The 18539-nt window shown below is 36.3% G+C and overlaps 1 protein-coding gene across 7 annotated transcripts in view; it reads right to left on the reverse strand.

Annotated features, from left to right (window-relative positions):
* NEGR1 (neuronal growth regulator 1) overlaps positions 1–18539 on the reverse strand; it is an 836662-nt gene that overhangs the window by 460588 nt on the left and 357535 nt on the right. For all 7 annotated transcript variants that reach the window (XM_007089805.3, XM_042997574.1, XM_042997579.1 and 4 more), the window contains exon 2: positions 16589–16821. In XM_007089805.3, the coding sequence (XP_007089867.1) occupies positions 16589–16821 (233 nt within the window). The remainder of the gene's footprint in view (positions 1–16588; positions 16822–18539) is intronic.

Raw genomic sequence — 18539 nt, forward strand, 5'->3', positions numbered from 1 at the left:
GATTTTTCAGTCCCAAATACAGAGTATTCTTTTCATCAGAGAGTCTACTCCAAATGATAGACCTAGTATTTTATCCAGCCATACATAAAGTTTTCATGCTAGGCTCAAACAATGGGTTCCCTTGGGGCTGTATGTGATGGAAGATTTTAGAGTATTTGATTGACAATAAGAGTCCAGGAAACAGAGAAAGGTAGAGGTTGGTGTAACTTTTTCTTCTTAGTGTTTTCTATGTATGTATGTCCTCTGTGTCTCTAGCTATATCTATGAATGCTCTTGGCTGTATGTGGTACTCAGAGAGGACTGACAGTGCATTGCACAGCACCTGGCATCTATGGCTGCTCATAAATATCACTATGGTGATGACATGGAATGGTAAGTACTGAAGTGGGACAAGAAGAGGACTCAAAAATTATGCAGCAAATTAAATCAGACTGGTACATTCAGTTATCTTTGAATAGTAATATAACATTTTAATAATAAATATAACAAACAACACCCATTCTTTCAGAAGGTGAGGAACCAGAAGGCTGACCCCTACAATTATCTTAAAGGAACAAAGCAGGAGACAATTTTGCTTCTGTAATATATAGCTCTTCCTATTTGATTAATTCCACATTTAAAGCCTTAGTAGGTTCCAAGAAGACCCTGTGAATTCAAAGTGTCCAGGGATGCATACATTCCCTTCTTTTGATCTTGATAAGGCCACACCGATTTTTTTTACTATATGCAAATGCAAAAAGTAAGTCATGTCATACTTTGGCAGCAGTGAAAGTGGATAACAAACCACACTTCAGAAAGCACAGATTGAGTTAGGTTGCCTTTAAGGGAGATCTAACTGCTGTGTACTGTGAAGTTAAAAGAGGAACATATCATACTGTCAAAGACAAGTGGGCTGTGTGAACTGCAAGCTCAAAAGCCTCACAGTAATCCCAACCACACGCCAAGTCTCAGAAAGTGGGGCAGTGTCTCCTTTGGAGATGGGGGTGCGGGAACACTCCAAGGTATGCAAAGCTGACAACTCTCCACAAGAGAGGGAAGAGCCGCATGGAATGTTTTTTGCCTTCAAATAATTGTTCACATGCTCTGCAAGTCATCTTCATTAGCTAAACAAATACCTTTGAGAGTAATTTTTATTTGTCCAGATCAGACTTAAAGTGAGTATTTCCAGGACTCTTTAGGAGGTCAGGAGCTTCAGGGGTAAATTTACTTTGAAAAATATACTCAGCTTTTCTGTTAAAAATGCTCTTTTTAAAACAGAATATGGTATGTTGCGCCTAAAAGTTTTGAGTATGCCAAACCTAAAAGAAAACGAGTGTTCTCCTTTGGGTTGTTATTCTGACATTCCATTCTTGGTCACTCAAACCCCAATTCACTAATATACTCAAAACCTGACTCACCTCACTTCATTTTGTTGTTTGTCCAGTAAATATTGTATAATAGGCAAAGATTGAAGGTCAAGTTTATTGATTAAAACCCAAAGCAATGAAGTATCTATTAAGTGAGGATAACTGACTCTCATGTGGCTTAATCCACATGGAATTTTTCTTCATGAAGTGATTTTGACAGAAATTAGCAACACTGTAAGAATTAAATAACACAAAAATGTTTCTAGATACATTACATTTTAAAATTAAAATGCTCACATTCACAAGTTAAACATCTCTACTTCCATGCTGTCCCTCCCATTTCTACGGCATCCATACTAGTTCTGTAAGTGTGGACTATTACAATAGGTTTCCACTTGGATTTTCTTTCTCAAGTCCTTACACCATAATTTTGTTTTACTCAAATAAAAACTGAAAAATCTGTTATTCTGCTTTTATTTCCCCCTTTTAACTGAGTCTGTACTGGTCCCAAAAGATGCATATTGATTCACTAATGCATCAGGCTATATTATCCCACACAATATTTGAAAAGGATCATTTTATAGTAATGCTAGATAGCGTTAACATGATTATTACACAAATTCATCAAACAACAGTGCTTTTTGTGGATAAGCTGGTGACAGATGTTACCAAGTTCTCCATGGCTGACCTTCTTTCCTGGCTTCTTAATGCAAATGTCTTACTTAACCTACTTTAGTGTCAAGAACTTTAAGAATAGGATAAAAGTGATAGTTACTCTTCCCAGTGGAAAAATATTAAAGAGCACCAAATTTTAGATATACTCCCATGGGTTTTATGGTTAAAGAATCCCTTGATTTTAAGTGATATCACCTCGTTTTAGCCAGTGAAACAGCTATTCTACCGGGTAAAAAATGTCCCTCATAAACAAACAAACAAGAACAAAAATGTCATACCACATCAGCCAAGGAAGCCTGTGTCAGCGTTTGAGGAAATGTGTTATTTAAAAATCTCAAGTCTATTTTGTCAATCCTGTGAATCGTTCGTTCATCATGTCTTTATACATGTAAGACTGTGTTTCAACCATCACCAACTCCTGAGATGGTGGAACCGGATGGATAACTCTGAAGTTTCCACACGATGACACTCATGACTGCTGTTTCCCGTGGCAGCTTCTTAATCTGGGGAAGCTCCCAGCCGTGGCTCCCCAGGGCCCCCTGCTTAAACTCTCGGCAGCTGCTCCTCTCAGCATTGAATGGCTCCAGTCAGCAGTCAAGCCTGGCAATTATAGTCTCCTACAGCTGCTCCCCAAGAGTCCCATTGCTTCTCACATGCTCAAACAACCTCCAACAGCATCTTGATCTCCCAGCAGCTGCACATTTGAGCATTTCTTTGTCAGCATCACTTCTAAAAGATGTCTCATGGCAATGCTCTAATGGAGCCATTCCCCCAGTCTGAAGAGCTGGTCCTGTTCCCAAACAGCCCATCCCCCAACCCTCACTCCACTTTATGGAACAAGACAATATGGTGTCATACTTCTCTAACTGCTTCTTCAGCACTTGCTGGGTCTTGAAGTAGCTTCTCATTCAGTTCTGAATGATTTATTGTGCACACAAAGAAGAAGTTTCAAGCAGTTTCCTAGAGCTGGCTATCACTTCCTGCCTTGTAATCAAACCACAACCCTTCTATGTACCAACTACTTCACTCCAAAAGTTAGATATGACCTCCATTGAAAGAGGGTCACCTCCTTCATATGCACCCTGGGTGTACCTCTGTCCTAGCCCCTACCTAACTTTAGTGCATTCATTTGCTTCATGTTAGTATTGCCCCACTGATTTGTGAATTCCTTGAAGGGAAAAATGAATTCTTATTTGTGGATATTTGTTTTCTAAACACCTAGAACAATGCTTAGCATATGGCAGGTGCTTAAAAATGTACCTAGGTTGCATTAGAGGAAGTGTCCAAAGTCAGGTAACTGGTTTACTAGAGAAGAGTCCCAAACTGCTTTTCATTGGTTTCCCCACAAGGCACAGGTGCAGCTGTAAAAATCAAGACCCAGAATATTGTTGCACAGCTCACAGCTCCCAGGGTAAATATACAACCCCAGTTCTGTAGCCTTTTTTAGGTTATTTTTCTTAAAGTTACAGTCTGTGTGAATAATGAAAGACTTCAGTTTCCACTCGTGCCATTGTGTATTTGCAGCTCTAATATTCATTAAAGATGCAACCGAAATGTTAATGATAATTGCACCCTAAAAGCTAATAAAGAGAAGCCCAAGGCTCACATAAATGCCAGCATTTAATAATTATGCATACTTTTATCTTTTCTCCTTAATCTATCTTACTTTCTGAAAATTAGTTTAGTAAATCTAAGATCCCAATGTATGTGTAATTAATTTCAAAATTTGTTTTTAAATTTGTTTTTTATACTCAGGAATGAGATATACTTTTTCCAGAATATAAAGAGGTAATCATCATTATATAAAATGGTTACCTATATAGACGGTAGAACTTAAAACATACCTCTTGAGAGTAGGAAATGCTTGACATTTTATGTGGGAAATTTTTATCAGTCAAGATCCAGCCAGGAAAAAAGAAACCAATTTAAGCATTTCAAAAAAAAAAAAAAAAAGAGTTTTAATACCTCTTGTTTATACGGTTGATAAAGAGCTAAGAAACCAAAGCATGTGAAAGTGAAGAAGCTCAGATTTGTAACAGTGAGAAGCCACTAATAATTCCTACATGCAAGTATCATTATTAGAGCCCAGAGATCGGAACCGCTCATCAGGAGCGAGATCCACAACATGGGACCGCCTTGCATGAGCTGTGCCAACTGGAAGACAGGCTATCCAGTGGAAGCTGGAGTCCAGGAGGGGAAAGGCTTGCAGGAGATGCTGCCTGAGGCAATGGGAGAGGGGGACTAGCCTGACTTCTCCCTGACTCCCTTTCTGATCCCTTCTCCTCTGGGTGAATCCTGCCAGGAACCAGAAAAAGGGACAGCCTGAGAACACACCTACAGTGGTCAGCCCACTCCATTATACAAAGCGTAGCAAAAGAGTGCAGAGAATGGCTCTGAAATCAATAAGGCAGAAATGACTGCCACCATATCTTTTCCTTAACTTTAGGTAGTAGTCAGCTTTCAAAAAAATGTAGAATCCTAATTACTATACCTCAAAACTTTAACATCGGTATGCATTGATCATATCTTTTTCCATGAAAGATTTCCACTGGAAAAAATTAATTTTATTAATATTTTACAACTATTATCTATGTTCTTACATTTATTTTATTTTTTATTTTTTAATGTTTATTTATGTATTTTGAGAGAAAGAGAGAGAGTTGGGGAGGAGCAGAGAGAGAGAGAGAGAGAGAGAAACCCAAGCAGGCTCTGAATTATTAGTACAGGGGCTGGATCCCATGAACTATGAGATCATGACCTTAGCTGAAATCAAGAGTCAGATGCTTAACCAACTGAGCTACCCAGGTGCCCCTCTATTATCTATCTAATGAAAGTCACTGGGATTAATGACAGCAATCTCAATTATGTCTTAACTCAAAAAAGGAAAGAGGAATGGATGTACCTATGCATTATCAGGTCACTGGAAAAGGAATAAGGTAAAACCTATTAAATATCTACTCTGAATCAGATACTTTGAGAATTTTTTCATATGTCTAACTGTATTTTTAAAGAAAAATTTCACAGCAATATCAAGAGTTACTATTTTTTTTACTTTTCAGAGAATGAAAATGGGCCTTAACAAGATGGAGATACTTAACCAAGTTCATATACTTTATAAATATCAGAACTGGATGTCACCTGAAAAGTGTCTAATCCCTATGCCACACTAACCTACTTAGGAGAATACTGGTCCCAACTAGTTTCAAAGAGAGAAATAACCCAAACATTATTGAATGAGAAAAAAAAAATCCAGATAAATTTTTTTCTGGTAACTGGCTAGCTTGTACTTCCAAGGAACTTCACTCATTCATTCTATTGTGTATTCAGTACTTATTTTAGACCCAATTACTTGACAGCCCCTGTCCCATTCACTGAGGATATGGAAGTAAGATGGACAAAATTCATACTTTCATGGAGCTTATCACAACCTGCCATGCATTGGATAATTAAGGCATGTCTCTATCCTTTCTACTAATTTAATAGTATCTCATTCTGAGGTGATTTTCACCCCAGCAGTCATTTGGCAATGTCCTGAGATATTGCAGGATATAACAGTCAGGAAATGCTACTGGTGTCTATTGCATTGAGGCCAGTGTTTTAAGTCCATTCAGGCCTCTATCACAAAATATCATAACTGAGTGGTTTATTAACAACAGTCACTCATTTCTCACAGTTCTGGGGGGCTGAGAAGTCTAAGATTGTATCATCAGCAGATCCTTTGATGAGGACCCACTTCCTAGATAGCCAAACTTTCATATTTACATCCGCACATGGTAGAAAGGGTGAGTGGTCTCTGTGGGAGCACTAATCCCATTCATGAGGGTTCCACCCCTATGACCTAAGCTCCTCCCAAAGGTCCCACCTCCAAATACCATCACACTGGGTACTAAGTTTCAACATATGTATTTTGAGGGGACACAAACATTCTCTAGCAGCCAGGGCTGCTCCTAAACATATTACAATATGCAGCCAATTATGTCTATCCCAACACACACACACACACACACACACACACACACAGAGTAATTGTATGGTCCAAATGTCAATGATGCCAAGGTTGAGACACCTTGTTCTAGGTGTATAAGAAGATATCTTTATTTTTGAGTGTATGTGTACTAGTTTTCTAATTGCTAACATAAATTGCTACAAAGTAGCTGAAAACAAATTTATCTTAAAACAAATTACAGTTCTGTGTGTTAGATATCCAACAGAAGTCTTTCTCAGTAAAAATCAAGGTATCACCAGGCCTGCATTCCCTTCTGGAGTCTCTGGAGAACCCATTTGCTTACCTTTTTCAGCTTCTAGAGGCTACCCATATTCTTTGGTTCATGATCCTCTATCTTTAAAGTCAAGTAAGGGCAGGTCTAGTACTTCTCATATATCACACACTCTGACCTACTTCCACAGACGTCAATCCCTCTGATTCTCTTCTACCTTCCTCTTCCACTATTAAGGGGCCTTGTGGCTTCGTGGGGCCCACCTGGATAATCCAATATGATATCCCCATTTTAAGGTTAGATGATTTGCAATCTTAATTCTCCTTTGCCATGTAATCTAACATATTCACAGGTTCCAGAAATTAGGACATGGTCATCTCTGAGGACCATTCTGCTTTGGCCTAAGGAAGAGCACATGTGCAACTTTTAGCAAAGTTATTTGCACAGAGTTGGTACCGAGTTAAAGTAAAGGGACCACACAAGTATTTTTTGAATTAAAGTGAATTAATCATAGATGTCCTTTTAAAATGGGCTACCTTGAAATGGAAGGGTCATAAGCAGAGGGAAGACAATATGCATGTCCTGCCTAATTCTGCACTGATGAATAAGGGAAGCCGTCCCTCCTCAAGTCTTCAATATGTCATTTTAAAACGTGTCCATCCACCGACTTACTCAAATAAAAACCTAAAATAATGAGTGAAGTACCTGAGAGAAAATTCTAATTGTGTTATTCTTTTTAAATGTTTTAAAAATGTTAACTCCTTAATTTGTGTGGCATTAGGAATCCTTGGCTATAATATTTATAGCTAACTTTGTCCCATATAAAGTATTTTTTTCTCAAAATAACATTGCTATATCTATCTATCTATCTATCTATCTATCTATCTATATCTAGATAGATATAGATAGATAGATATGTGTGTGTATATATACATTCATAAAATGCTGGTATCCCATTTATTATTTTTTCACAAATCATTTTTTTTACAAAATGCAATCACTATTCTGCACTTGTAAAAACATGGGGATTAGCAGAGGATAAAGATGCTATGACCTGGAATGGAAATAAGCAACCTAAGTCATGAATGCCTAACTAATCCTTTTAATTTAAAATTTTTCCGTTATGTCAGCATTCCTGATGTTATGCCCTAAAGATAGCATCAGTACATTAAGTCACAGCTTAAGCAAAGTGACTGGCTTGAAGCCAGGGAGAAGGAAGTATGTACATATGTACAACCAATAAATCTCTATTGGGTCCCTAAGATTTGTCAGGCAATACTGGTGATACTTTCCTGGATGGCTGGGAGTCAAAAAAGGATTAAGACTCAGTCCTCACCCACGAGGAGTTCACTGAGGTTCTTACCGGGAGGCCACACATAGACCAAGGGGTTCATGAGCATCTTGCTCATGTAAAGTAGTTTGTAAAATGTTCATGGCATGTACAATTTTCTAGAGACCAAGTGTACAGGTTTCATCAGATTTTCAAATGGGTTCATGACTGCAAAATGTTTAAGAACCACTGGTCTGGATGCAAAACTACTAGCATGGGTAAGAAAGCTGTGACAGCTTTCAGGTCCTACCTTTCCTAAGTCCCTCCTGCTCCCACTGGATCACTAACCAAAAGATGCTAAAGGGATGGGAAGTGAAGTGGTGTGGGGCAGAGGGATACAAGGACACAGTCACTGTATGATTCAACTTTGCCACCAGCCTTAATTGCTCCCATTTTCTTCTTGGCACTACACATAATTAATTCTTACTGTTCTGCTACAAATCATAAGATAAACAATATCATTAGCAGATTCAAATTTTCTCCTCTGCTAAATTTTACACATATAAAGGTTATAAAGGAGTATGTCATTTAGAATTTAATGAAAACAGCAAAATCCTAATTGTCTTGGTAGTAATTTCTTAACTACCCACATAATTTAGGGAAGTAAACAGTAAAATTATTTCATAGATCAAATCGTTTTGCAATGACTTCCAAGAAGACAAATTGTTTCACCAGAGTCTTATGTATTTTCAGGGTTCCTGAAAATAAGTGGACTGGCGAAATCTTGGTAATCTTTTATTTATAGAGAGATTTTAATACTGATAGTGTACATTGCATTGGGATTTGACATGTGTTACTTACATAGTTATTTTATTTCTTTTTTAGGAAAAAATAAAGATACTCCAAGATAAGCAACAGATATAACTATTATGAAATGTAACAGACAATACACAACTCAGAATTACAACCAAGAAAATAAAAATTTCATCAGCCTGGGCTTTGAGATATTTACCAAACTGTGTTTCAAGAACTAGAGTAAATATCCATTAATTGTTGAAGGGACTTTTAAAGGACATCAGATCTTGTTTAAAGGATTAATTACTTTAAAATATTGTCTGTTTTTTTTAAATGTTTATTTATTTTTGAAAGAGAGAGCGTGAGCATCAGGAGAGGCAGAGAGAGGGGTGGGGCAGAGGATCTGAAGCAGGCTCTGCGCTGACAGCAGACAGCCTGATGCGGGGCTCAAACTCACGAACCACGAGATCATGACCTGAGCCGAAGTTGGATGCTTAACTGGCGCCCTGTTTGTTTTGTTTTGTTTTTGTTTGTTTGTTTGTTTGTTTGCAACAGAGAGGGAGGCAAACCATAAGAGACTCTTGGACTCTTAACTATAGAGAACAAACTGAGGGCTGCTGGAGGGGACGTGGTGGGGGGGCGGATAGGCTAAATGGGTGATGGGCATTAAGGAGGGCACTTGTTCGGATGAGCACTGAGGGTGTTTGTTATATGCAAGTGATGAATCACTAAATTCTACTCCTGAAGGCAATACTACACTTTATGTTAACTAACTTGAGTTTAAACAAAATCTTGGAAAGAAAAAAAAACATATATGGTCAAATTGCATTTTGAAATGTGCATTACCAAAAAAATTAAAAAAAAAAACAAGTACTGCTTTACTCAGTCTCAAAATGACTGATAAATATTGTTCTGCCTCTTGTACATTCAATTCTTCGATATCCTTTTATTTAACACTTGCCAATACGATTCAAAACGTAGAAAGAAAGACAAACTGTGCCAGAATTACTTTTCAACAACACAGACTCCAAACTGTACAATCTTTGGACTTCATTGCCCCTAGCCTGCCACACCTCAAAAAAAATATCCGACTCGTGAGTAAACCAGAAGTACTAAAGAAGTACTTTCCTTGCTGTCACAATTCCCTACTCAGCAAAGATGCTTATTTAAATTCCAATATTGGTCCCCTTGCACCAGCTATGAAGCTCAGTGGTTTCCATGAAAGTTCCTTGTGTAGAAGAAGGGATGACTCAGCTGGAAGCAAACAGTGTGCAACAGCTACCAATATTATTTTCCTGTCATTCTTACCTCTCTCTCATTCGCAAATGATAGCATCTTGAAACTTTATTAGAAAATGCCATCAACTTACTCATTCCCTCTGTGAGCAGTACACTATGGATTTCTGCACCATTTTGATCTACTACTGTTCTAATACAGGATCTTTTATTGACGATACACAAAACTTCATGCACTAATTTTTGGCTAGGAAAATATGATTACTAAACTTGAGAAAACCCGTTTCAAAAAAACTATTATTCATTGAAATTTACCTTCTCTTTCTGCTACTTCTTTTACCTCACATGCAGAAAAAATGATGGCCAAAAGACTTTAAAAGAGAGTATAAGAGAAAAAAAGATTTTCTAAAGATTATAAGAGAAAAAGAAAAAACAAAAGAATATTCAGGAAAGAAGATAAATGTCTATTCTGAAAGAAGTGCCCAAACTTGGGTGCCTGAGTGGCCCAGTCAGTTAAGTGTCAGACTCCTGATCTTAGCTCAGGTCATGATCTTACAGTTCATGAGATACAGCCCCATGTGAAGGCTCTGGACTGACAGCATAGACCCTGCTTGGGATTCTCTCTCTCTCTCTCTCTCTCTCTCTCTCTCTCTCTCTCTGCTCTTCCCCTACCTCTCAAATGAGGATTTCAATAAAAAATGAGTTCAATTAACAATTAACCTTATTTTTAATGGGCGCTGGTAGTTAAATCAATAACCTAATAAATGCCAATACATTCACAGATAAAAGTAAGGTGATGGTTTCCTAGAAGTTCGCCTGATACACATGACCATGTAACCACAGTGATTCCAGCCAGACTGGAATTTCTGAAAAGAAAACTAAAAATATCCACCAGAAAAAAATGCATTAATTTTTAAAATTATTATGTAACATTCACTGCCTAAAAAACCCTATTCCACATAAGTCCAGATGACTGGACCTGAATTTGTCTGTGAAGGTACACTTGAGGGAACGATTTTACAGAATTCTAGATCACAAATGACACTGGAAGGACTTATTTTTCCAAAGTTTCAGAAATGAAGCATAATTGTTCTGTTTAGATTCCAAATCTAAAAATAAATCTCAAAATAAATAAATAAACATTAAGAAAAAAAATGAGTTCATGGATACAGAGATGATAATTGGTGGTTGCCAGCAAGAAGATGAGGGGATTGGCAAAATGGATGAAGGGGGTTAAAAACCACAAATGTCCAGCCATAAAACATATTCAGTCATGGGGGTATAATGTACAGCATGATGACTGCAGTTAATAATATTGCATTGCATATTTGTAAGTTGCTGACAGAAGAGATCTTAAAAGTTCCCATCACCATAAATAAATGTGTAAGTATGTGTGGTGATGTATGTTAACTAGACTTATTGTGGTGATCATTTCACCATATTTACAAATTTTGACTCACTATATATTGCACACCTGAAAATAATATAATATTTTATGTCAATTATATTTAACATTTTTTTTAATTTAAAAAGACTGTATTTTATATCTACTTTATCTTGTAAGTATACTATGAAGTTACATTCCTTTAGTTACAGCTAAAGGCTCTTCAGATGGGATAATGAAGCCTCATTATGTTAAGGACCATTTTTAGTGCAGGTGGTTTATTATTTGTTTATATGTTGAAAATTTTAAGGGTATATATTTTAGGTCTTTGTCATTTCTTTGTATTTGACAGCATGTCCAAAGTTGGGTTCCTATGTATAATCTGAATATCCCCAACAAATATAAAAAGAGCTTAAATAAAACAGAGTGGGGGCCAGTCTGAGGGCCTTCATGAGCCATCACTGCATTCAAGAAATGACTATTTTGACATGTGTGGGTTCTGTAAGAGTTTTCCTAGTGCTGATAATTTTTCTTTGGTTTCATTTTATAGCTTATTGAAAAATTTTGAAATGTTTAGTGTTGCAGAACATCAACCTGAATTTTCTAATGTATGTGGTATTTTGAACATGTTTTTACTATCATAGCTCTTTCTCCCTTTGGGTCTTTCAAGGAAGGCAGGTCTATGATCTGTAATGCTGTGTTATTGCCCATCAGCTCAATGTGGAGCACAAGTGTGGTGTCTTTCTCTTCCACTATGTACCTTGTCAAGGCTTTAATATTCATAAAAGAATGTTAACATTAGATTAAGATGTGCTGGTCTTTAAAGAATACAGCTCTATACTTGTGGCCACATGGAATAATTGCTCTCCAGATACTCATTGGCAAGTCTAATTTTGAAATATCTGTACCTGAATTCCTATTCAAAGACCTTCTGAGAGAAATAATATTTGCAGAGGTTTGATTCAGAAAGGCTAGGTCCTAAAATTTACTTACAGATTAAGGTAATAATCAAAAAGCTATCTCCCTGTTATTGAACTGGCATCATACTGAATTTACTTTCAGATGTTTAATTTTTTTCTTTACTTCCCTGTACTTCAGGTTATATTGAGAGGTGTTATAAGGAATGATTCTCTGAATGAGCACTGTGAGTGTTGTACAGTTACTGTTGAGATGTTCCTTACAGCTCACAGTGGTTCACTGGGCTGATTCACAGTAGAAACGTTGTTCCGTTCTGAGTAACAGGATCAGGGCACTAAGAAATGTAAGTGTCAACTTTATGAGCATGGAATGAATAACTAATCCTGTTTCTCTCTGTGTACTGGCTGCTACAAATATCAGAACTAAATTTTTACCAAGCTCTAGAATTACTTAGAAACCATGACATAAATTTTATGTTCTAACCTCACCAATGACTGCATCCTACTCTGCTTACCTTATATTTTGCCTCCAATTTCTCCTATTTACCTTGGTGTACTAACTACTTCTTTATAAGCCTCTTTAAATCCTTTCCGATGTAAAACAGAATGTTTAATAATAAATGGTGTTTGAATGTGTTGTCTTTCCATTTTACAAAGGCTTTCTCCAAACAATGACTAAGCCAGAGGCAAGGGGCTAATACTGTCATAGTTTGGGATCTTTGGGAAGCACACACTGAAATGAGATGGAGTTTATAGTGCAGGGTATTTATTAGGAAATGCCTTTGTGATAAATCTCTGGAGAAGGAAGAAGAATGAGATGGGATTGAACAGAGCAAGAATTTCAGCTGTAGAGCTGTTCAACAGCTTCAGCTGTTCTGGAGCCAAAATGGCTCATCAGAGTTATCCTACTTTAGGCTGAAAGGGAAGGGCCTTTATACCCCCTGCATCAATCAGTCCTCAGATATTGGTTGCTTTAGGACAAGTCTGACTTTGGGGAAAGTGGCTCTCTATAGCTGAGGTGATCCCTGAACAGTCTGATCATTAAATGCTATAAAAACAAACCCAACAGCTAGAAAAGCAAACCCATCCCTGAAAAGGGAAGTGTGCCACCCCATGTATCACAAATACTCCAGGTAAGCCAGATAAGCTGAGGAAATCAGAATACCCTGGAAAGTTAAATACCCTAAAGAAGGTATTTTGGCCATAGAATTATGTGCTAGTCAAATAATCTATTGTACCTAGAGAAAATCTAGAGTATATTTCCCTGAAAGGGCACAGGTGGAGGGAGAAACATTTCACACATATGTAATGTGTGTGTGTGTGTGTGTGTGTGTGCGCGCGCACGCTTAAAGGGGCTTAAAACAATATACATTTATTATCTCAGTTTCTGTCCAGGTATGTCTTAGCAGGATCCTCTGCCCACAGTCCTATAGGCTATAATCAATGTATGGTCAGGGCTTATTATTGTGTGCATATGTGTTTAATATACAGTCGGTATGAGTGTCTATTTTGTGCTATACACAACCTAGACTTTAGACTTGGACTCGAAGTAGAAGCCATCTCTATCATATACTCAAGTGTGCAGCATTTACATTTCATGATTCCTATCACTACAGGATTGTACTAAGGAACTCAAGCTTCATAGCAAGTCTTCCAGCCTTGTACACTTTTACACTCATGAAAAAGAAACATTATGCTTAGTAAATTCTTTATCACATGATTTGAAACACTGGACATTTAGGTAGCTTTATCAGTGGTATATTACATATAGGCAATCAAAATTTTATCTTCTTACTGAGCCTATTTCTATGCCCTTGAAGTAAAACTCCAATTCGCCACATTCTTCAAATTTCATGAGTATATACATTGTTCAGCTAAGTTGATGAAAGCAAAACATGGAGATAAACACAACAGACCTGCAGACTATATACTGAAAGGTACGGCTATGCACAACTCAGTTTTCACTGTGTTCAATGCAAGCATGGTACAAGTGGTACGGAATATTTTTCATACCTAAATAATATTTTCCTTGCAAATCATCAGTGATTTATTTGTTTGTTTTTTGTTTGTTTGGTTGGTTGGTAGACTGGTTCAGGTTCTTCTGTTTTCATTTTTTTGTCGTGTTGGTCATCTTTTTGTTTCTCACTGGTAGGGACCTTAAGATCTTCTGGTTTGAGTCCTCCTCTTTCAAATGTGAAAACTAGACTTTAGAGAGGCTTGATAATTACCCATTTCATGAGAGAAAACTCAGGATTGGAATCCAGGTTTTCCAACTCCTACTCTAGTGCCTTTTCTCCCTCATTGTTCCATTCACTGGTATTAATAGCTCTAAGAAATCAATAGCACTGACAAATTTCCCATGCACAATGTCTGTGTCGGCAAGATATCCTTTCTATTATCCCATTTCTAAAATGATTTTTTTAAATATCGCTGGAGCACGCAGTTGCAACAATTAAAGATGAGCTTTGTTTTTACTAGCCAATGTGTGTGTTTGACATCAGTGATTAATACAGTCTTCTCTCACTTGCTATGTTTCTTTATCTTGGTGAATAAAGACTTGACAAATTGTTAGGCAAAGAGCATATACTTCAAAACTATTGAGATATACCTGAGTAGCAGACAACCTAAGAAATATAAAGACTGAAGAGAGGGGCACATCCGCTTATTCTCATTCATCAAGAGAAAATGTAGCTTAAGTGGGGTTGACTTTTTGTGACATTTATTTAGTTCTTGAATTGACTGACAAGCCTATTAATGTATTCCCTGAACTTTATTAATGTAATTGGAAAACTGCCCACATGTCAATCAACTTCTAATTAGTAATTATGTTCATAAATACTGTAAAATTATTAGCTTTTAATTTGACCCAAACACATACTCTCAAAACTGTAACATGAATTTTATTTTTCTAGAAGAACAAAATATTCTAATAAAGCATTGAATATTGGCATTCCCACAATGCACTTCCTAAAATGGAATTTAAAAGTTCACCATCATCAAATGGCCAACAAAAAAAGAATGCAATAGTAAGGCATGTAACAGTTTAAAAAAATCTGTATGATGTGAAACAGTATATGTAGCATAAAGTTATGAAGCAATCCTATGAAAATTAAACATGTGCCTGGGCACAGCTCATATAGCCATAGTCTGGCTTAAAAATACAGTCCTACTATGGAACAAGAGAGAATGGAAAAAAAAGAAAGAGGGATATATTTAGTGTCTAGAAATGCATCACTTAAACCTATTAAGAACCAAAATGACTATATCTCCAGTGACTCAAATATATTATTACCCAAGTATACTTTTTTCTCATGTAATAAAAATCTTTTGCAGTCCTTGAGGTAGAAATTCAAGTCAAAGGGCACAGAAATAAACAAGAGAACAAGATTGGGCTTAGATAACAGTAGGATTGTGTTTTTGACTTGTAATCCTATGCTGGTTTCTGAAGCTGGACCAACTCCTGCCCTCTAGCATCTCTAGATAATCTCTGAATAAAGATAGACTTTGGTGTAAACTTTATTCTATTCTCATATGATTTTAAATAAAGAACATCGCCACAGTGTGCAATGTTCTGTAATAAGAAAAAACATTGAGGAAATTTACAGACTTGTTTGCCTTATATTTGCCTCCTGAAAGTTAATTATTTAACTAATACGTTTAACCTTTATCACAAATTTAAAATACTTACTAATAATTGAAGTTGTATTTGAATTCAGGTTTACCTCTTTATATGAGGAAATAAAGTTCCAGATGTAAGTTAGTAAAGTTCCAGATATAAGCCATGTACCTAAATTAATAGTTACTGTTGAATATTTGAAGGATAAACCGAGAGATAACACAACTAACTTGCTCACTCAGCTTTCCTATTAGGAATAAAACATGCACTCACTGGCACCACATTATCATATAATTTGTTATTAATTTTACTTAGAAATGCTGCAATGTCATTTTGAGATCCACAGCCTAATATTTCTATGCAACAAACACATGATTAATCTGTAAAGCACAAGGAAATAATGTAAAAGGGCAGGAATATACATTTTCTATTCTACTAGCATTATAATTGCATTTTTCTTGAAAAGTATTTATATTGGGGATAAATATGCTCTTACATTTTAGTATGCAGGAAAAATAAAATAGCTTGATGATTCAGTTTGTATTTGGAGACTGCAAGTTAGCTAGAATGATTTACGATCTTCTGAAAGTAAATCAAAGTATAAAGCATTGTGTACCATGTTTTTTCAATAACTCTATATTTAAATAAAGTAATTCTAGAAGTCTGTTTCTTTCCATTGTGACTTGAATTAATGTAGGCAGAATTTGGATTAAGACAGAGTGTTAGCAGTCTGGAGGATTACTTTTAAAGAGTTAATATATATATATATATATTTTTTAAAGTTCTAATATTTTAATGTATCCATCATGAGTTATCAAAGATTAAGTTTAATGTATCAATCATGGGTTCTCAAAGATTTATTGACAAGGTGACTCAAAGGAAGATACTGAGTGAATCAGACACAAAAAAATCATAATGTGGTGTTAATGGATAATTTTTGATCTTGGCAAGTTGGGATTTGTACATCTATAATAGCCATTACACTTAATGGAATCTAGGAACATAAATCCCTGAAGATAATGACAACATATCTTTCAACAATGTCAGTTACTTCTGAGTCATTCTGATATCTAAATATTGAACACTGTTTTAAGTACAGTCCTTCACAATTTAACAGTTACAGAAATGCGTACCTTGTACAGTTAGATGCACCTGCATTGTCCTTGGTGTATGTTGAGTCTGAACAGAACACGTGTACGGGCCATCGTCTGTCACATCTACATTCTGTATCTGGAGGCTGTAGTCTCTTTTATTCAATGTCGAAATTGAAACTCGAGGATCCACTGACCACTTATCACCTCCCGCAAAAATAATACTTGACCGGTTCAGCCAGGCACCCTTTGAAGCTCCATCTTCCAAATAACACCTACAAATTACCAGAGACAGAACACTATTAATCAAAATGAAAATGAAAGACAACGTTATCTTTGCTCTGAGTGCATGTCCGTATGCTGAATTATAGTGCTGCATCAAATGCAAATATCAGACAGTAATGCAGAAGATACGAACATATGAACACACTGGTACATCTTCCATTCCCAATGTAAACGTGAAACAATACCTGCATACGGTTTTCTTTTGTTTTAAATGTGTGTGTGTGTGTGTGTGTGTGTGTGTGTGTGTGATGACATGCACATGTTTTAACTTGAAGCCAGTCAAAATCCTTTTTCATTCTCTCTGGATGATGAGTAAATTTAAATTAAGTTAAAATAGTTCAAGTAATAATTTTCAACATTGAAACATTTTTTTTTTCTTTGAAATTATAAGAAGTAGAAAAAAAGGTCCACGAGTTGGCCTGTTTTAACCAAATCCAATTCTAATATAATGCACTAGATACTAGAGAGAAAGCATAGAATAGTACCATATCATGTCAATTTTTTAAATGATGCATTTGCAGAGTGGTAAGCTTGTATTCTGAAACTATAAACTGCATTTTACTGATAATATTGCTCTTATGATTAAATGAGACAAGGCTTATATGGTATGTTTAGTAGCAAATTCTTGCTGTCTTTTCAATAAACTGACCATAGTCTTTCTAGGAAGCATTAATTTGTCCAAGAAACATTTACAAAGCATCTACCATTTATGGATTTACACATGATATTACCCTTGCTCTCTAAAACTTTTAGTCTGGTAAGGAAGCTAATCAAGCAAATCAATCAATGCTATTTACAGAAAGAATATTTTATTAAATCAGGCACAAGTTACAAAAGAGTTACTTGACTCAGAAGGGGTACTGGGGGTATAGAGAAATGCTTTATGGAACAGGAAATGCCTGGAATAAAGGGTAAGGAACAGGAGACATGACATTTAGACAGAGGTCATATGTGGGTAACACCAGAGGAAGGTGAGAGAAAGTTATACACTTCAAGGAAGTACAAATACGCATGGGATATAGGGTAGGAGGGGTGAGAGATTAAATTGGAAAGGTAGACTAGAGCCAGATGATGATAGCAAGCCTGATGACAATTAGTGGATTTTCAGGCCAATTTTGATGCCATTTATTCAAAGTTGTATTCTATAACTAGATTCAAAAATATAGCTTTGTATCTAATAGAAGTTAGGCATCATGATTTACAACAGAAGGAAGCTGTGGTCATATATCAGTGAATTTGCTGAGGCCTGGAATTCTATGTTTCATCTTGAAAACGTTCTGATACAAATTAAACACTAGTTCTCTTAAATGAGTACAAAGCACAGCCACAGAATGAAAATACACATACATCGAAATAGTTTGACAGCATTTCTACAGAACACCTTGGGGGATTGAACACAGTGTTTGAGATTGCTACAAAATTGCAAGCTGAATGCAACAGGGTAGGCTGCTGCCAACTGTATAAAACTAATCAGTGGGTGAAAAAATAAGGAACAAGGTACACTGCAGAATCTAATTTGCAGGCAGCTTCACCATCTACAGAATCCAAGCTAGTAAAGTCATAAAGGTCATTATTAATTGAAAAGCTTTTCCTTATGTAATTAATGAAGAAAATAAAACTCACCTTAATGACATAATTAAACAATTACAGTATATTGCCATTCTTAATGACATGTAGAAAAAAGGTAGAGGGGACATATTTCCCATTT

The sequence above is a fragment of the Panthera tigris genome, chromosome C1 (assembly GCF_018350195.1).
Source record: "Panthera tigris isolate Pti1 chromosome C1, P.tigris_Pti1_mat1.1, whole genome shotgun sequence".
Classification (NCBI taxonomy): Eukaryota; Metazoa; Chordata; class Mammalia; order Carnivora; family Felidae; genus Panthera; species Panthera tigris.